This window comes from Hyaena hyaena, unplaced genomic scaffold (assembly GCF_003009895.1).
Source record: "Hyaena hyaena isolate Hyena2069 unplaced genomic scaffold, ASM300989v1 scaffold_201, whole genome shotgun sequence".
NCBI lineage: Eukaryota > Metazoa > Chordata > Mammalia > Carnivora > Hyaenidae > Hyaena > Hyaena hyaena.
The window spans coordinates 76,415-97,373 of record NW_024080833.1 but is presented as its reverse complement, the minus strand read 5'-3'; the positions used below and the strand labels follow the sequence as shown (position 1 = coordinate 97,373).

General features: G+C 50.4%; 1 protein-coding gene across 1 annotated transcript in view; it reads right to left on the bottom strand.

The window, feature by feature from the left end:
• Window positions 1–269, bottom strand: part of MAEL (maelstrom spermatogenic transposon silencer) — a 36,307-nt gene extending 36,038 nt beyond the window's left edge. The window contains exon 1 of the mRNA XM_039241887.1: window positions 34–269. Coding sequence (XP_039097818.1) covers window positions 34–165 — 132 coding nt within the window. The 5' untranslated portion in view covers window positions 166–269. The remainder of the gene's footprint in view (window positions 1–33) is intronic.
• Between the last annotated feature and the right edge of the window lie 20,690 nt (window positions 270–20,959).

Below are 20,959 nucleotides of genomic sequence, written 5' to 3'. Positions count from 1 at the left end.
AACCGCCCGGCCCCCCGCTCCCTGCCGCCTTACCGCCCAGTCAGCAGAGCAGTAGGGGATGGCGTCGGGCACGCGAGCCACGGGCAGGCCTCGCCGCCGTAGTTCGGGGATCTTCTCCTGCACGAAGAAATAGTAGGCATTACGGCTGGCCCTGCGGTTTGGCATGGCGAGCGAGGCCGGGATTCGACGCCGAGCGCCTGAGACACCACAAGCCACCGGCGCCCTCGCCGGGCTCCCGCCCTTAGTAACGAGGTGGGCGCCTGCGCGCGAAGGCCTGCAGCTCCCAGCCAATCAGGGCGCGGGGCGCAGCCGCTCTGGCCTTGCTGGGAGAAAAACAGCCTGAGGCCGACTCGTGGGGCGGTGGGGGCGGGGCGTGGCGGGAGAGCCGTCACAGGTGCAGAGCGCTCTGATTGGCTGGGGTGAGGCGTCGGGGAGCGTGCTGTCACGTGGCCTTCCACGCGATTCCTATACATTATTGCGTAATGGGTGTCAAAGCGGGTAGAGGAAAAGAGGTCTGGAGAGTTGTTCAGGTTCTTTCGTGGTTCACACGCGTGAAAGGCCGCCTCTGGGTCAGGCCCTGTGAGAGGTGTTGGGTGGGGGAAGGAGTGGGGAGCGCGGCAAACAAGATCTTTTCCCTCAAGAGGTTTACAGTCTATTGGGGAGCGTTTGAGGGGAAAGATGACATAACACATGCATAACGGGGAGGAGTCGTTACTTTCTCGTTTCCCCCCATTCTTAAGTTACACTTGCTATAGTTGCAAAGAACGTGGGTTTTCTAAATGCAATATGCAGTATGTTAGAAAGAAAACCTACAATAAGAAGCTGAGATTTAAAATAATGTCCCTGAAAAAATAAAACATAACGTCCTTGAATAAAATCTTATAGATGTCCTCATAAACGTCATGTCCTTTTTGTTAGTTTTATTTCTGGGAATTATTTGTAGCTATTACGGAAACTTGCATCTTTTAACTGGTTACTACTGGTGTATACAGAAGGTTTTGGGTTCAGTGTTGATTTTGTGTACTTAGTGCCCATTGATTTTCTTGAATGTTCTAGTTATATATGCTTCACAGAGAAATCCCCTTCCGGTTCAGTTTATTAAGCATGTATATACATGTTGATATATGGGGTGTTTTTTTTTTTAAACTATATTTTATTTTTGAAAGAGAGAGAGGGACAAAGTGTCTGAAGCGGGCTCTGCACTGAAAGTAGAGAGCGTGATGTGGGGCTGGGACTCACAAACCGCAAGATCACAACTTGAGCAGAGGTCTGAGCGCTCAACCTACTGAGCCAACCTGATACATATGTTTTTAAATCAAGCATAGGAGTTGAAAACTTATTCAATGCTTTCTGTGGATTGTTTCAGGTGATCATATGGTTTTATTCTTTAATTTGCTAATATACATGATATTGTTGCGGGGGGGAGGCACCTGGGTGGCTCAGCAGATTTGAAGAGCCAAAAATTAAGTCCTCCATTAAGAGCAACCTTGGGCTGCACGTAGCCCCAATTCCAGTTCCAGGAAAAGCCTCAGATTGTTCATGGCTAAAGCCATCCTCGGACCGCCTCAGATCAGCTAATCAAAAAACATGCCTATGGTCTGAGTCAAGGCTGGGAACTGTAGACAGTTATTTTATACAAACTAGCCAATTTCTCACCGCTTGCCTGCACCCCACGTGGGCCCTTTGAACTCACTTCATAACTGGTCATTTTCAAAGGATTCTCAAAAGTCGTGATTGGGTCCCACCAAAAGTAATGAACACCTCACAGATACTGAATGGTCAAAGCTGTTACCATGGGTGCTGCTGTACAATTGTAATTGGTGCTTATGTGATGATGCTATATGTACTGTAACACCCCCATCCCTTACTCCTTAAAAACCCTGTTCGCTATTGTTCTTCACTCCACCTTGCTGCGCAGGTAGGCGGGTGAGCCCCGGCTCAAGCTTGTAATAAAGACCCTTTTGTACTTGCATCGGTGTCGGCTCCTTAGGGGTCTCAGGGGACTCGCGATTCGGGCACAACAGATTAAACCTCCAACTTCTGCTCAGGTCATGATCTCAGTCGATGGGTTCAAGCCCCACATCGGGCTCTGTGCTGACAGCTCAGAACCTGGAGCCCACTTCAGATTCTGTGTCTAAATTATACCTTAAAAAAGTTGATTTAAAACCCAAAAACTTTATTGGCATAAAATAATATTTGCTTATATTTAAAAATATACGTATTCTAATATTGCCTCCCCTTTTCATTCCTATTATTACTTACACATTTTGTGTTTCTTCCCGTTAATATTTGCCAAATTTTATTTTATTGATCTTTTAAAAAAATAGGTTTGCATTTCATTGGTGAAATGTAGTTTCCCTTTTCATTTTAATTTCAACTTTAAGTTAATGAACACCATCTTTCTGCTTATTAGCGGCTATTTTGTGTTTTTTTCCCCTAGTTTCCTGATTAAAAGCTTCATTCAGTTATTTTCTATTTATATTTACTATCTTTAGGTTTCTTATTTTTCCTTTTTCTGCTTTAGTAAGATTGACCAGTATTTTTTACTATACATTTTCTTTTGTTGGTTTCAAGTTATACATTCTATTTTACTTCATTCAGTGGCTACTCATAAATGTTTAAGATACTTGCATTAAAATGTATTTTATAACAATATGGTATATATTATTATTGTATATGTTACTGAGTAACATACACACTCTTCCCAAATAGACTAGAAGTTTAGGAAATTATTGCTTTCTCCCACTTAGTTTCCCAACTCATTCCTTCACCACCCCACTTCTGTCTAGCATGGTGGCATCATCTGGGATTTTAGTTCTAGGTTGCTTTGTTATACTAATGTTGAGACATGATTGAAGACTAGCTGAAGACTATGTCTAAAGCATACAATTTGATGAGCTTTGGCATGTGTGTACAACTGTGAAGCTACCATCCCCATCAAGATAATGAACATATCCATCCCTAATTCCTCACCACCCCCTTAGGCTGCTTGAAGTTGCCGGAGGTTCACTGATGCTCTGTTTGTTTTTGCCGTCAGTCTTTTTTCTCTGATTTTCATTTTTGCAATTTCTGTTACTATTTCTTCATGTTTGCTAATCTTTTCTTCTGTAATGTCTAATCTGCTATTAATCCCATCCAGGGTGGGAGTTTTTTGTTTTTTGTTTTTGTTTGTTTTTGGTATCAGATCATTTAGTTTTCATCTCTAGAATTTGATTTGAATCCTTCTTATATTTTCCACATTTCTACTTAACATGGTCTATCTTTCCTCTATCTTTAGTGTGGAATGTGGTTATAATATGGACTATAGTTATAACAACTCTTTTCTTTTTCATTTTTTTAATGTTTTATTTATTTCTGAGAGAGAGAGAGAGAGACAGCGTGAGCAGGGGAGGGTCAGAGAGAGGAGATAGAGAATCTGAAACAGGCTCCAGGCTCTGAGCTAGCTGTCAGCACAGAGCCCGACGCGGGGCTCGAGCCCACGAACCGTGANGAGAGAGAGAGAGAGAGACAGCGTGAGCAGGGGAGGGTCAGAGAGAGGAGATAGAGAATCTGAAACAGGCTCCAGGCTCTGAGCTAGCTGTCAGCACAGAGCCCGACGTGGGGCTTGAACCCACGAACCATGAGATCATGACCTGAGCTGAAGTCGGATGCCTAACTGACTGAGCCCCCAGGCGCCCCACCAACTTTTAAATGTCCTTGTGTACTTATTCCATCATCTGTGTCATTTCTGGGTCTGTTTCTACTGGTTGATTTTTCTCCTTATTATGGGTTGTATTGCCCTGCATCTTTGCAAGCCTAGTGACATTTGATTGGCTTACGGTTGTAAATTTTATCCTTTAGAATGCTGCATGTTTTTGTGATCTTATAAATGTTCTTGTGCTTTTTCTGGGACAGGGTTGTTATTTGGAAACAGTTCAATGTAGTTTTTTCTCCTTTTGAGACTTACTTTTCTGCTTTGTTATTTGGAATCAGAGCAACCTTTAGGGCTAATTTTCTCCTCTTCAGATATAATACCCTTCTTAGTACTCTCCCTGCCTGACAACCCATGAATTTGGAAGCTTTTTTCACTTTGGCTGAAGGGAACACAAACAATTTCTAGCCCTGTGTGAATTTCAAGGATTGTTCCTTCTAATCCTTTCAGGTTGTTCTTTCCCTGGCACTGTGTAGTTTCCTCCCACACATGCACTGATCAGTATTCAGCTGGAGCTTCAAGGGAGGTCCTGAACAGATTTCCAGAGCTCTTTCTTTGTGCTGTTATCTATTTTCTGGTACTCTGCCCTGCAAACTCTAGTCACTGTGGCCTACCTAGCCGCCCACTCCATCTCCTCAACCTACGGAGACCACAGGGCTCTGCCTCGGTTGCCCTTCTTGCTGCCTTCGGGGTACTCTCTCCAGGCCCCAACCTGGGGCAATCACAGGGCTCACCTTTTTGTTCCTGTTCTTTCAGGGGTTCCTCACCTCTGCTCCCTGATGTCCAGTGTCTGAAAACACTGCTTTATAAATTGGATCAGACTTTTGGTTGTTTAAGCCTGCTGGATAAGCACATTCCCTGTTACTCCATCTTGGCCAAGATTGCCGTATCTTATTTTAAACATTTAAAACAATATTTAGATCCGACTGCTAAATTTTTAGATTTGTGATCAGGACACGTCTCTCTGAGGAGATGCCATTTAAAATGGAAAAAAAAAAGCCAAAGAATAGAGCTAGTCGTGTGAAGAGTCACAAGGAGAGCATTCTAGACAGAGGGAGAAGCATATGTAATGGCCTCAGACAATAAATGGCGTGGTGTACTGGTGGCTGTTGCAGCAGCGTGTCCACTCAGGCGGGGAAGGTGCGAGCTGAGGATGAAGGGATCAGCAGGGATTTGCACATGGCAATGTCAAGGGTTCAAGTATTACTAAGAGCATGGGTGGCCATTGAAAGATCCTCTTATGAAGTGTCGTGATACGGTTTACAGCCGAAGAAGATCCGTCTTGGTGCTATTTGGAGACTAGGTTCAGGACAGCGAGAGTGGGCCCAGGGATACTAGGTAGGAAGTCCCCTGAGTCCGTGTGAGAGATGATGGTGACCTAGAGCAGAAGAGAAGCAGGAGAAATGATGGCTTCAAATTGTACTTTGGGGAAAAAAGAACTAACGGATGGGTTGGATGTAGAAATGAGAGAAAGGGAGGGATCCTAGGGTTTTGGCTTGGGTAACCCGGTGGCAAGTCGTGTCTTTTTTCTAAAATAGCAAGGACTGGGGGAGGGGCGACAGTGCCAGTGGCAAAGAGGGTCCGACGCTCCTCATAATCGCTATTAGCTGCTCCTCTCCTTTGATACAACTGATTTTTTAAAAAAAAAATTTTTAATGTTTTATTTATTTCTGAGAGAGAGAGAGAGAGACATCGTGAGCAGGGGAAGGTCAGAGAGAGGGAGACACAGAATCTGAAACAGGCTCCAGGCTCAGAGCTAGCTGTCAGCACAGAGCCCGACGCGGGGCTCGAACCCACGAACCATGAGATCATGACCCGAGCCGAAGTCGGTCGCTTAACCGACTGAGCCACCCAGGTGCCCCACAACTGATTTTTTTTAAAAAAATCTTATTTAAGGGGTGCCCGGAGTGCTCACTCAGTTAAGCGTCCAACTACGGCTTCAGGTCATGACCTCGCAGTTTGCAAGTTCAAGCCCCATGTCGGGCTCTGTGCTGACAGCTCAGAGCCTGGGGCTGCTTCAGATTCTCTGTCTCCCTCCATCTCTGCCCCTCGCCTGCTCATACTGTCTTTCTCTCTCTCAAAAATAAATAAACATTTAAAAAAATAATAAAAATCTTACTTAAATAAACTCCTATGTAAATGGAACAATTTTTCCCTCTTTCCAACCAGATTGATCTTCCTTTTCAGAAATTCTAGACGGTGGTAGGTTTGGGCTGGCAGGGGGATCAAAATTTCAGTTACGGTTACGTTAATTTTGAAATGCCTCTTATACATTCAAGTGAAGATGTCAAGTAGGCATTTGGCTGTCTACATCTGGGGTTCTGGGCTAGAGACAAGATTTGGGAGCAATTTATACTTAAAGATGGTATTTATATTCATAGAAATGGATTAGATCACCTAGGCTGAGAGTGAAGAACGGAAAAAAAATTCTAGGATGGAGTCCTGAATAACACCAGCATTTAGAAGTCAGTTAAAAAAAGAAAAACCCAGCAAAGGTGACTAAAAAGGAATGTCTGGAGAAGCAAGGAGAAAACCAGGGAAACCAAAACAAGAGAGTATTTACAAGAGGAAGTGCTTCGTTTATTCAATAAATATATATGAAAAGTCTGCGGAGTACCAAGCTCAGTTTGAGGCCCAATACCGCCTTAAACAGAGCAAAGCTTGTAACAAAGCGAGGAATGCAGGCCATGAAGAAAGAAACAATTTTCTCTATAAGCAGATGTCTGAACATATTATTGGACAAAAAGTCCAGTGAAGATAAATATTGCAGGCTAAGGGAATGGGGGACTGATTGAAGGTGCAATTTAGGGTGGTCCAAAAAGGCCCTATTTGAGGAAATGAAATTTAAGCAAACAGCAGAAGGATATAAGGAGGCAAAGAGAATTCCAAGCAGAGGGAATAGCAAGTGCATAGACCCCAAGGTGGGCACATATCAGGTATGTGTGACGAACAGCAAAGGAGTCTGGTTGCCGTGAAGGAAGCAGGTGGGAAAACAGAGAGGGTAATAGAGAGGGAGTTTGGAAGGAACCACACAGGGCTTAAAGGCCACCGTAAAGACTTTAGATTTCACCTAAGCGGGTGAGAAGCCATTGGAGATTTGAGCGACTTCTACTATTTTTTTTAAAATATGAAATATGGAGTCATTGTAAGCTAAGTGAGTGTGATGGAATCACCAAGAACTCACAGCATTTTAAGAAAATGCCTTTCCTAATGCTACTTCTTTCCAGATGCTAGTTTAGGTTAAGGTCCTGACATTGTTCAGCGTGCATCCTCCAACCTGTGCTGATATAATAGTAATAGTAGCTGATGTCCACCGAAAGCTGCCGTGTCAGACTTTCTGCTGAGCATTGCATGAGGCTCATCTTATTTCTCCTCCTCACAGCAATCCTATGAAACAGATTATAGAAGTATCTCCATTTTGCAGAGCAGGAAATTGAGGCTTAGAGTAGTAAAGTCACAGAGCAGCCCACGCAGCCCATGAGTGTGCCTCTGACCTCTATGAGATTCCCTCCTTTAGGACTCTTACTCCAGGCTGTTCATTATTGATACTCAAGGACTTTCATTACATAATGGTTGCCAAAGAGGGATTTCCGAGTTCCCCATCATGTCTAGATCTGCCTGAATGCATCACCGTACTCTTGAATAACTCAGCCCGAAGTCCAGCTGATCCCTCTGCTGGCTCAGTCAGGTCATGCAAATTCTGCCTTGTGTCTCCCTGCAATGTCTCTCCCACTTGCTGTTTGCTTCCCATTTCTGCTACCCTGTAGCCTAGTTTTGGTGCTTGTTCCTTTTTGGGCTCCTGCAACGAGCTCTCACATGGGAGAGGTTGTCTCTCCTCCTGTGGCCAGAATAACTTGGCTGAAACGCAAGTCTAATCTTGGTCTTGTGCTTAGAAATCCTTGTGTGGGGGCGCCTGGGTGGCTTAGTCGGTTAAGCGTCCGACTTTCGCTTAGGTCATGATCTCGCGGTTCGTGGGTTCGAGCCCCGCGTCGGGCTCTGTGCTGACTGCCAGCTCAGAGCCTGGAGCCTGTTTCAGAGTCTGTGACTCCCTCTCTCTCTGACCCTCCCCTGCTCACGCTATCTCTCTCTCTCTCCTAGAAATAAATAAAACATTAAAAAAAAAAAAAAGAAAGAAATCCTTGTGTGGTCCGCAGCCTGTGGAAGTAAGCTCAGGCCTGGTATGCTGGCCCCCCCTGGTCTGACCTCTGCCTACCTTTCTAGCCCTGCTGCTGACTCTGCCCTTTGTGAGGTCGTGTTCCAGGCAGCAGACCCCACTCTTCTCTCTGCCTCCTGCTCCGTTCCTGCTGTGAGAAATTCTGCCCGGATCACATTTAAGACTTAGCTCAGGGGTTACCTTTCCTTGAAGAGATCTCTGACAAGCACTCCTAATGAGTAATTGACCCTCTCTCGTTTTGTTCCACCGCCATTCCTGGCATGGCCCTAATATAAGTCCTGTCCCACCGCCACAGTTAAAGACCATATGTCTGTCTCTTCCCCACCCCAACACACACACACACACGGCCGCATCTCAACTGTAAACTCGTTGGCATAAGGGGCTGTGATTCATTAAATTCCTTTCATCTTAAATCTCGAGACAGCATAGTGTCTGGAACAAAATAAGTGCTCAATAAATGTGCATGGACTAAATGAATGAATTCAGGGAAGAGAGAAGAAAAGACGAAGAAAAGGGAGGAAGACCCTAAAACAGTTTGTAATTAATTAGACAAAACTCCACCTGATTATCTCTGTGTATAAGGCATCCACTCATAATTGGGGAAGGAGTATGGAATTAACAATTCTATGAGAGAGCCTCACCCCAAACGCCAACACGATGGTCAAGGCTGCTGTTTTTTAACTCTAGCTTTTGAGACCCCACAAATGACCCCTCTTTTGGTTGAGCTGTTTCCTTTTATGCTCAGTGTTCAGGCTTTCTTATTCTAGCTCCCTCCCCTGCCTTCTGGGGGTGAGGTCATTGGATGACATACTTGTTCTGGCTCACTTCCCTCTCTTGGGTCCCATCTTTGATCTGTGCCAGGGGAGGAGGCTTCTAGGAGATGCTTGGGGCTGAGGAGCAATCGCCTGGCTTAATCATCAAGAGCTAGTGCCCAAGTCCCTGGTAAAATGCAGAAAGACATGCCTTCTATTATTGTCCTCCCTTTGGGCTAAAGAATACTGATCGACCACTGGAATCTGTTCTCTTGGTCATTTTGGGGGGCTGTGAATGTTGTTCTGGCTCCCAAATGTGCTAACATTAAAACGAAAAGAGAAACAAAAGTAAAAACTAGAGAAAGGGCGCATGAAAGAGAAGCAAGCTTACTTCATCTTTGGCTCTGTAACTCACAAAGAAATTATAGTTGAACTATCAGTTAGTAAGGGCTCCCAGGGCTTCAATTGCTCATAATTAACTTGATTAACTGCTCAGGATTGAGACAGAATGAGAGCAGGTTTACATTTGGGGGCTTTGTATCTGGCTAAAGATGCAGGCCTGACAAAACACCTGTCACTCCTTCTCTGTGCCTCTCTCCTTCCTCCAGGGATATCCCAGAAACTGGGTAAATTGTGGCGCAGTTGTATCTTTCGTCCAGCAACTTTTTCTACATTGTAGAAATATGAGAGGGTATTGGGGCGCCTGGGTGGCTTAGTCGGTTAAGCATCCGACTTTTGCTTGGGTCATGATGTCGCGGTTCGTGGGTTTGAGCCCCGCCTCGGGCTCTGTGCTGACTGCCGGCTCAGAGCCTGGAGCCTGTTTCAGTCCGTGACTCCCTCTCTCTCTGACCCTCCCCTGCTCACGCTGTCTCTCTCTCTCATAGAAAAAAAAAAAAAAGAAATATGAGAGGGTACAGAAAATCATGCAGAAGATATAAATGAATGACAACCCAACCCAGAAATAACCCTTGCCAGTTTTTTGTCGTTTCCATCAACTCTTCTAAATGCATTTCCCATATTTGAGACCTTGGTGTGATGCAATTTTATGTTCAGCTCTTTTTTTCCTGTACATTGTCCTTGGATGGACCTCCGTGGGAAATTGTCATTAGAAAACTAACTCAGGTGGACGCTGCCCACTGTTGGTGAGGGTTGGCCTCAGGATGAGGCCGCGGACATCATCGAATTCAGCAGCCTTCACTGCAGTTCACTTTGAAGCCGGAGACGACAGGCTCTTGGGTTAAAGCTGCCTCAAGTACATAGAATGTTCAGCACATTTTCCCAATCTTTTACTTATTATATACTTACCACTGTTTCTGGCAGTACAACTTTTTAAATTTTTTTGGCATCGTGCACTCTACATTTGCATCTCCTTTCTTTAAGGCATTTTCTTAATGAAACAATTTATTCCTCAATATGAAAGTGCTTCCAGATTGGAAACGTTTCTAGTTTCCAGTATAGGGTGCCTAGAATCTCCCCCTCTTTTTTTAGTTCCTTGCTTCAATTTAGATTTTTTAAAACTTATAATTCATTGAATGTTGTTTTGAAGATGCAGAAGATGGGGAAGAAAACAAAGCTAAAAGGTAGCACCAGGGAAGGAAAGCTGAACACAGCTTAGATAAGAAACACGGTATCTATTTTAAAGTCACACCTCATAGATTCTTCCTGGAAGTCAAGATCAGAGGAGAAGTGGAAATGTGACGTTATCTGTGTGCTTTAAAAAGACCTATGTTAAGCAGGATTCGTGTGCATGCATGCCCGTGTGCCTGCAATGAAATCGTGTTTTAAAGAGGACTCAGCTGTATTATATTTATAACCACAGGGCTTCTACCAGCATGTCGGCTGGTGGTGGTTCACCTCTCTTTGTGTCCTAATTCGGTTCTAAAGTGTGCAGCTTTAGTGGACGAGCAGTGCACTCTCCCTCCACCCCGAATGACCCGCAGTTCTGGCTGTGGCTTCCTTCAAGTCCTGCTCTGCTCCCACACAGGCCTATGTTCTGACATGTTTGTCTCTGGTTGCCGCAGAAAGATTGAAGTATAGGGGATTCAGACCCTGCCATCACTGTGAAAATTAATCCCCACTTGGGGGTCCTGTCCTATCCAGAGAAACGGACAGCTGGAGCTTGACCAGATCTGAATCTGAGGCTCATTTGCAAATATCAACTCAATGGCTACCCAGGGAAACAAAAAAGTAACTAGGTAGTACTTCTTAAACCTTCGAGAGCTTCAGAAGCACTTGAAGAAGGCGGTTAAAATGCAGATTTTCAGGCTCCCCCCAGAGTTTCTGATCTTAGCTTGTATAGGAGCCAGAGAATCTGCATTTTAAGCAAGCACTTTAAGGTGATTCCCATGCTGAAAGTTCAAGAACCACACTTAGCAGAACACCAGGATTCTGATGTCATGCCCCTCTACCACCAACAATACGGTAAAATAATACCACTGTTCTGACTTCTTTGCAGTGGCCATCATTGGGTGTACCCTCAAAGTTTCTCTTCACCCTCCATCGGCTTGCTAATAACTTGCACGTTGGGGAGGGACGCACCTAGTGAAGTAATCCAGTTTAGTACCTCCTTAGAGATGGCTGGGAGCCCCACCCATTCAGGAAGATGCCGGCTCCGCCAAGTGTTACTCTCTACCCATCTAGCCGGAAGGTAGACGTGTAGACTGCTACACGCGACACAAATTCCCAGGATGCTGGATGAGGCTCCTGCATTCTATGACTTGCTCTGGCACAAGCTCTTCCTCAAGTCCCCTGAAATCTTGTCGATTCGAGCACATGCTCGAAGCTCACTTCTTCAGTGTCCTTTCACTTTCCACTTAAAAAAAAATTTATAATGTTTTTTATTTATTTCTGAGAGAGAGAGAGAGAGTGTGTGTGAGCAGGGGAGGGTCAGAGAGAGAGGGAGACACAGAATCTGAAACAGGCTCCAGGCCCTGAGCTGACTGTCAGCACAGAGCCCGACGCGGGGCTCGAACCCACGAACAGTGAGATCATGACCTGAGCTGAAGCCGGACGTGGAACCGACTGAGCCCCCAGGCGCCCCTCACTTTCCACTTTTGTGCACATGCAGGCTCTCTTTGCTTAGTCCGACTCTTAAAAGTTGCCCACATTTTGCATCAAATACCACTGTTCTGTACCCTTAGGTACCAAACACTGTTGAAACTCTTCTGTGCACTGTGAGCACCTGCCCATGCACACAGTCACACACACAGACAGTAAATGGCAGAGCATAACACAAATGCATTATCCTATCAGCTCAGGTGTCCATAAGTTACTACGCCCTGGAGACAGGGGTCTTGGCATCAAGGTGTCTGGAGTTAGTGGTCTACGTGACGCCCCCCCCCCCCCTTAGATGTTATCTATTGTGCTGGAAGTCTCCAAAGAAATCATCAACTCCTTGACCTTTACAAGGAGGTCTAGATGTTCCTTTTTATGATGCAAAGGGCATATGCTGGCAATCAAAAGACCTCAGTTCAAATCCTACCTCTGCCATTTATTAGCTACCTAATTAATCTTAGAAAAGTTAATTCAATTCTTTGGGCCTGAGCTTCCTTATTAAGATTAAATAAGAAAGCTTATAAAACATCTAGGACTGTCCTTACAACCTGATAGGGAATGTTAGGTACCTGCTTTATTCTTATTTTCTATTTTTATTTTATTTTTTCTTTATAAAAGGAAATAGTCCTCCAAATTTCTCTCACATAGCACATTAGTCAGGGTTCTTAATTGCAGCTATCAGAAATAATTTCTGGCTGAACTACAAAGAGGGAATTTATGAAAGGATGGCTCACAGAAATGCCAAGAAGGCTGAAGAGCCAGGTGCAGAAATGGGCTGGAACCCAGAGAGGTCCGCACGAGCAAGACCACAGCCAAAGTCACACCTCAGAGCAGCCTGAGCACTGGATGCTCCTGTCCCCGCGGCGGGGGGGAGACCTGATTCTGATTCTCTGCTGTCTCTGCTTCTTTTATCCCTTACTCCAGAATCAGAAAGCTCTGAGTGAGAGAGTCCCTGTCCAGGGAGAAGGCTCTAGATTTTCTAGCTTCTACGGCTGGAGTTCTTAAAAACTAACGATGTAGGCAGGCCCGGTCTGAGGACCCAGAGGGGGTCCCAAAGACCAGCTAAGAGTGTCCTTGGCTTTGCACAGGATAGAAAGCAAATGTGGGCTGTGAGGAGGTGAGAACAGAGTTTATTGGCAACATAGAAAGGGTAGATACTCTTTCTGGTAGACTCAGAAAGGAAAAGAATGAGTCTTATCTTTGCTTGAGGGTCTCAAGTACGTGTTCTTTCATGCATCCAGGAACCAGTCAAAACAAGGACCACTACTCAGGTGTCCGTTAGTCACTAAGCCCTGGAAACAGCAGTTTTGGTGTCAAGGTGTCTGGAGTTGGTGGTCTACAAGATGCGCGCCCCCCCCCCACCCTCCCGCAGTCACTCCTTAGATGTTATCTATTGTGCTGGAAGACTCCAAAGAAATCATTAACTCCTTGACCTTTACAAGGAGGATATACAATATCTGTACTATAAAGCACAGGTAAGGTGGGCATGATGCAGGGGTAGCAAGAAAAAAATAGGAAAGCGAGTAAAAAAGCAGTGGGTCCCTTCCGTTTCCCCATCTCAATAAGAAGGGACCTCAGATCTCAAGTAGTCATGGAAGATCAGCGTCCAGAGTCTTCTCTCACCATCTCTGACGTTCACATCTCGTCCCTGTTTCACATATAAATTCATTAAGTGTGTTGTCCTTCTCTCCAGAAATTCCCCTCAAGCCTAGAACCACCGTTTCAGAGGCGATGTTCTACCCGCCTGGTCTCCTTCCCTCTGCCCGGAATTCCCTACCCTGCCCCCTTTCCACTACCAATCCCTGAACAGTTCAAATCTTGCCCATTCTGCAAATGCTAGTGGAGATGGTACCCCTTCTATCTTGTGGTGCCCCCCAACCCCCCTAAACTGTTCCTTCCCTTACGTTCTCAGGGCACGTTCTCTATGTCTCCATTATCACCTTTGCTTTGTGCTAATTGCATGACTACCAGAATGGTTTAGGCGCCTAATGGCCTGACCTTCTTCCCTCTCCTGGACTCAAGGTGAAGCTCTTGAACAGGAAGTCAGTCTTGTTTATCCGGTAGCCTTGGTTGTTAGTAGCCAGTAGATGCTTCATACATTTTTGTTAAGCAAAGCAAAAGTCTCTTCTCACTTGTCGCTCAACACATACATTCAGCCTCCTTTCCTACACATGTGTGACAGATCTGTTTAAAACATGGAAATCAGGGCGCCTGGGTGGCTCGGGGGATTCAGCGTCTGACTTGGGCTCGGGTCACGATCTTACAGCTCATGAGTTCGAGCCCCACATTGGGCTCCGTGCTGACAGCTCAGAGCGCCCAGGGCGCTTGGGATTCTGTCTCCATCGTTCCCTCCCCCTCCCCCAGTAGTACTCTCTTTCTTTCTCTCTCAAATAAATAAATAAATGTTTTAAAAAATGAAATAACCCATGTGAAAGCACCCTGCAAACGACCGTTTTGGACAAATGCGTTTGATCTTAGCCAAAGGCCGGGAAGCGATTAGGCCCTGGACACACGCACGCGGTGGGAATTGTTGATTTCATTCTAGGCTCCCTATTTTCTGCTAGAGACGCTGCGCCCTTCGTTGGCCTCGCAACGCTTTCCCAGGAGAAAGCTGCCCCGGGGGTCGGCCGACCGCCCCTCCTGACCCGGGGACCCCGCTTCCCTGCACCGCCTCCTGGAAGCTGCCTGCAGGGGGCAGAAGAGAGCGCCGGGGGGAGAGGGGCCAGGGGCGGGGGTCCAGCCGAAGCAAACACCCTTGCCCGGAGGACTCGCTGGGAGGAGCCCCGTGACAAGTTATGCCAAGTCCCCGCAGGTCCCCCCCTCGCGTCTGCCCCCGCCCCCCGTTCCGGTTGGCCACGGCCACCTGCGTCTTCCGACTCGGGCTCCCGGACGTGGACCTCCCTGGAGAAGCGGCGCCCTAGCCTCCGCCCCCGACTCTCCCCCGCACCCTCTCCGCCCGCGTCCTTCGGGGGCCCGGCGCGACCTCGGGGCCACACGTGACCCAGAAACTTCGGCAGGCCCGCGGCGCGGGCGGCGGCGAGCGCCCCCGCGCGGCCGGCTGTGCGGCGGGGAGGCCGGCCGGCGCCGCGCTCGCCGCCTGGGCGTTGCGGGAGCGCCGCCGGGAGCCGCGCCGCGCCGGGGAGCCCGCGGCGGCGCGCGTCGGGCGGGCGGGCCGGGCGGCAGGCGGGCCGGGCGGCGGCGGCGGCGGCGGAGGCGCCCAGGGACGCCGGGGGCCCGCGCGCGCGCGGCCGCAGCCCCGCCGCTGCCGCCTGCTCACCGCGAGCCTCGCGCGGCTCCGTCCCCACTTTGCCCGCCGCTTCGCCTGGATGGGAAGTTGGGGAACATGGACGGGGTCGTGCTGGCGTGGATCGCCGTCTTCTGGCTAACAGGTAGGAGTCCGTGCGTTCCCGGGCGAAGAACTTTCCCGTATTCCCTCGGGGCTCCGGCTCCCACCCCCACCCCCCCCACCCCCACTGTCCCCCGGGCTGGGCTCAAAGCTGCTTAGCTGGCCGGCGGTAAGTGGGGGAGGGGGCTGCGTGTGTGTGTGTGTGTGTGTGTGTGTGTGTGTGTGTGTGAATGATGGGGGCGGCGGAGAACCCCGATTGCAAGTGAGACGGGTCGAGGTGCAGGTGTTGGACTCGGCAGGATTTTGTCCCTTCGAACGAGCATTTCCTTCTGCACCCAGCCTTCTTTCTCGGTCTTCTCCCGAGTTTGTGATGCTCTGGGTCCTGGGAAGAGCCCGGTGGAGAGCAAGCAGGCTCGGAGGAGACCGCTTGGGGAGCCGACCTGGGCTTCTGGAGGCGAGGGGGGAGGAAGCAGCGTCTCCTCAAGTCCGCCCCCGGAGAAGCCGGGAGAGCCGGCGGCCTCGGCTCTGTGGCCCCCGGGGGCGCCCTGGGGCGCAGGAGGAACGAGGTGGGGACCGAGGCCTGATTGGTTGCGGAGTTTAGGGCCCTGCTCAGCCTCGCGCTTGGTACGATTTGGGGAGTGTGGGCTCTTAGGGGAGAAGAGCCTTCCTCCCCCCAAGAAGCAGGCCCCTCCCCCAATAAAGGGAAACTGCAGAGATGCTCGGAGGGTAGAGCTCCTCACTCCCTCTAGCCGGGGCGTCTGTGTTCGCCCCTGCCTTTCGGCGAACTTTCTCCTCACCCGCCTGAGGTCCGGAGGGGCCGAGGTTCCTGGCACGTTGTCCCACACGATGGCCCCGAGAGGTTGAGGGACCGGTGGCCACACGGGGCGCCTAGCTCCGAGAGACCCCCCCCCAGCAGCCTTGCTTGGGTGGGGGTGGGTAGGAAGGGTCAGGTAGTTGGGAAGAGGTTGAGACCAAGGTGGGGACGGAGTGATGGAGAAAAGGGACAAGATCAGAAAGGTGGTGAGGACTGGATGCAGGCAGTGAAGGGCAGGGGGAGACAACAGAAGATAGCACCCCCCCAAATAAAATGAAGTTCTGTTTCCTCTGGGGGCACCGCTCAGAAGATTTGGAAAAGTCTAGTCAGTAGGGACAGGGGTTCTAGTTTAGAATATCGAAGGCAAGTCATGGGGAGAGGGTGAAATAAATTTAAGAAGAAAAGCAAAATCTCTATGTCCTTTAGCTTCGGAGTAAGATTATTGATTGCCTCCGTTTTTTACCCCTATTCCCGATGAAGGGCCCCTAACACTGGCCCTGCCTCACCCCCCCCCCCCCAGCCTCTCCTCCTGGCTGCTCTGAGTTCATCCCTCCCACATGATTCAAATATGAATCATCTCCAATCTCAGGGTTTGGCCGATCCATGTCTCCCCACTGCCCTGGCCTCCAGTGCCCTCCGCGTCCACCCTCACTGGTTCCGAATGTCCTTACTTTGCCTCTGCTTCTGCGTGCCCAGCGGAAGGAACTTGGGCCTGAGGCCTGTATCATCAGCACCTCCCCAAGGTCAGCGAGGTATCTGGGGGGGGGGGGTGCGCTCTAAGTCAGAGATGCTCTTCCAGATACCCAGGGATGTGCCCAAGAAAGGCCCTCTAGGGACTGGCAGGGGGTGGAGTCGAAGGGGGACATTCTAGCCCTCGCCAGCCGGCTAACGGCTTTTTCTGAGATGAACTCATGCCTGGAAGGCCGTCTCGTCCAGGCCTCTCAGTTTACGGAGATGGTCGTCCAGAGAGGTGACAGGCACACAGGCAAGTCAGTGAGGGAACAGAACCCACCTCAGGCCAGTCCTATTTGCACTCTCCCTAAGCTGCTGCCGCTCTGGGGTGTGTGTGTGTGTGTGTGTGTGTGTGTGTGTGTGTGTGTGTGTGTGTGTGGTTGTTGTGGGGGGGGTTGTTTTGTACTTATTTTGAGGGGAGTTGCTGCTTTGTGCCTTTTTTGCGCTGTGCCTGGGGAGGCCGCCCGCCGGCTGCCTGGAGGAGGCAACAAGTTAGTTCCCAGGGCCCCCTCGGCTCTCCGTCTGATGGCGTCGGTGCTCTGCCCGTGAGGCCGGCTCTGGAGACACAGTGACGCTGCCGGCGTCCCCCTGATCCCATCCCTGCTTCCCGGGGTGGTGGGGGGGCAAAGATGAGGCCGATTCAGACTCCGCTTCACAGAGAAGCCAGAGAGGAAAGGTGAGAGACCTCAGTCCGGCCCAATCAATGAATTCTCTTGAGGGGGTGGTTCAAAGGGAGGGAGAGAGGAAAGGACAGATTAAAAATGAGTCAGAGCCGAGGGAAGAACACGTTCATTCTCCTCCCCCTCCCNCTGCCCGTGAGGCCGGCTCTGGAGACACAGTGACGCTGCCGGCGTCCCCCTGATCCCATCCCTGCTTCCCGGGGTGGTGGGGGGGCAAAGATGAGGCCGATTCAGACTCCGCTTCACAGAGAAGCCAGAGAGGAAAGGTGAGAGACCTCAGTCCGGCCCAATCAATGAATTCTCTTGAGGGGGTGGTTCAAAGGGAGGGAGAGAGGAAAGGACAGATTAAAAATGAGTCAGAGCCGAGGGAAGAACACGTTCATTCTCCCCCCCCTCCCGTCCCCCCCCCCCCCCCGCCCGCCGTTTCTTCTAACGCAGGCTGAGCAATTTCTAATCAACACTTGAGGTTTTTCCCCCTCAGTCTCTAGCGGCTCCTTCCTTGTCTTTTCATTGCTAAAATTCGGCTGTATATTTAGCCTCCTGATTTCTTCTTGTCATTGTGATGCGCTTCCTGTAATAGCTTGTCGTTGTTGTTGAACAAAACGCGACGCTCATCAGCCGTTATTTTAGCAACAGGTGCCATGTAGCAGTCGGACCTGAAGGAGGGTTCGCGCGGTCTTTGTTCCCGCACGTGGATGCTGGCGTTTCCTGCGTCCCCGGCGGCAGAAGCTGCGAGAAACGCTGGCGCCGGGGCCGCCCCGCGAGCGCACTCACACGCGTTTTCCCGGAGGCTTGGCGGCGCCCCCGGAGGACGGTCGCCCGCGCCGTGGGCATTGCTTCCGGCCGGCCTCCCGCTTCCACTCGCGCCTTCGTCAGCCGGTCCTGAGGCGCGGCCGCGGCGCCTGTGCCCCGGGGGTCCCCCCCCCCCGCCGCGCCTGTGCCCCGGGAGCCCCCCCCCGCCGCGCCTGTGCCCCGGGGGTCCCCCCCGCCCGCGCCTGTGCCCCGAGGGGGGCCCCCCGCCGCGCCTGTGCCCCGGGAGCCCCCCCCGCCGCGCCTGTGCCCTGGGACCCCCCCCCCCCCCCCGCGCAGGGCCGAGCAGCAGGACGCGCGGTCGAGGCCGAGCCTCAGGCGCGCCTCTGGTGACTGGCGCGTGGAAGCGGCCGGGCCTCGGTGGGAGCCTGGGCCGCGCGGCGGGGGGGAGGGGGGGGCCGCCGGAGCCCGACCCGAGGGGGAGGCGGGCGGCCCCGAGATGGAGCCCCAGGACCGGCGGTGGCTGAGGGGAGGACTGAGGGGAGGACGCGCGGAGTCACGACCGGGCAGTCGGTGAAATGGGCTCATGTAAATGGCGGAGACGCAGCCCCGCCTTCCGGCACCCGCGGGGGCCCGACCCAGCCACGGGGTAGCCTGTGCCAGAGCAGTACCCCGTGCTCTGGGGGTGCTTCGGGGGGCTCCGAACCCAGCCTGGAGGGGGCAGGAGGCACCCAGGAGCGGCTGTCGGGTGCGTCGTCTTCAGGGAGACACCTGGTGCCTTCTGAGGAGAGGCCACGCGGAGGTAGAGCCTGGAGAATGGGGAGGGGGGCTCCCCGAGACTGCCCTTGTCTCCTCTCCTGTCCTGCGTTCCTTTCAGGTCCCCTCCCTCCTCTGCTCTGCTTTCAGCCCCTCCGTCCCGGCCGGGCCGGTTCCCCCCGGACCGGAGCAGGGCGGCTTGTGTCGGAACCGCTCCTCAGGTTTTACGCTCATCGGACTCTGCTGTTTGGCTGCTTCGACACACTTGGAATCATGAGTACTGGTGGTCTTCGTGCGAGTGCTTGGTGCTCAGTACAGTGCAGTGTTCGTAGTATTGGTACCAGGACTTGGTTGGTGGATGGCACCCTTAGCCGTGGAGGATCGGGTTCTAGTCCTGTCTGCTCCACAGACTGACTGTGTAACCATGGCATCTGGGGCTCAGGTTCTGTTCAGTGAGGTGACTTCTAAGGTCACTTTCAGCTCTAAGGTTCTATGGTTTAGAGTCTTTTCTCCATTTCATTTGGATGATTTGGAAGAGTCACAACTGAAAAGTGACAGGCCCAGTCTTCCTTCTGTCACTCACCCAGGGAAGAGCCACCAGCCAGCTCGCTTCCTCAGCCTTCCGGATCATGAATGTTGGGAATGAAAGACACCAGCCGGGGAGGGAGAGCTCTTGTTAGGATTGTCAGATGGGGCAGCACCCAGTGCCTGTGGGGAGGGAGGGTCCACTCTGAAGGATCAGACGTGGACATACTGGGGACTGGCAAGCAAGCCCAGCACTCTGGGCCAGGTGGGACGAATCCTCCATAGCCAACCTGGCCCTAGAACATCCCTTCTGGTCTCAACTTTCCGTTCCAGGACCCACTCACCCCCTCACCTCTTCCAGCGTTTTAGCTTTTATGCCTCTTTTTCTCCAGCCAAGAACATAAAGAGGTATAACGTGGCAGCTGTTCTTGCTTCTTTACATGCTATGACGCTTCTCCATATGTTAAATGGCTATCGTACACATCATGCCTTTTGATCATTCTAAGTAAGACTGGCTGCTATGACCTGCCTCTGCTTCAGAGGACAAAGGCTCAGAATAAGTGACTTGTCCAAGTCGCTGGTATCTTCTCGATTAAAAAAAATAAGAAATAGTGTCATTGACTTAATACGACTTGGTTGTTTCAAGTGCCCGAATCCCGGTGAAACATTCTTTTCTGCTTACAGTGGGCCGAAGTAGAACTCTTGATTGAACATATGTGGTGTCTATTATGGGGCCCTGGGTAGTGAGGCTCAGAGTTCATGGAACTCAAGGAAATATTGCAGGGAAGAGGGATAAAGGGTAGCATTTAGCTTTTCCAGCTAAATTCTAAGATCTAAAGGAGTGCGGGCAGATACCGCTGGTGTGTCAGCCCATCTGGGGCTGGGGCTGCTGCTCCGTACCCAGGAGCCACACAGGATGCAGCGGGAGCATATGTGTACTTGAAATTTTGCTCTTCAAGATAGTTTTTGGCTTTCTGAAAACGAAAGAATGCATTTTGGTTGACTAGTGTTCTTTATGGGCCAAGCAACAAAGAAGTCAGAAGGACATGCTGCTTCCTGGTCTCCTGCGGTGTCTGCAGCCCTGCGGGGGAAGGGGTGCCCTGCATTAGGTGCCGAGCCTTCGCATTCAGCTGGGATCCTGCATCCTCACTCCTCTCATGCCCGTGGCTCATCAGGAGGCAGACCCAGAGGCAGTGCAGGGAGAGGGATTCGATTCAGACTGACCTGGATTTGAATACTAGCTCAATATTTACCTTATTTTCTTTGGCTTTAAAATGGGAAATTAGCTCACCTTCTAGGGTTGTTGTGACCATTAAGATGGAATTATGTAAAACTGCCAGCACAGTGTTTGGTATGCAGTAGGTCCTCAATACTGATTATGAACCCCGAATAGGTAGATTAGTCAGCGTTTTGATACAGCAGCGAGCAACCTCCAAATCTCAAGGGCTCATACGAGCAGACATTTGCTCTTGCTCATAACGCACGGGAGCTGAAGTCAGCCGTGCGTTGGCTAGGGTTGGTAGACTTGGCTCGCTTCCAGATGTCTTCTTCTTCCGAGACCCAGGACGAAGAAGCACCTCTATCTGGGGCATGCTGTTGTCATGGCGGAGGGCTCAAGAGAGCCGGGGAGGGCCTAGAGTGACCAGAGCCAAAGCGTGCACTCGCCTTTTAAGTTTCTTCTTGGA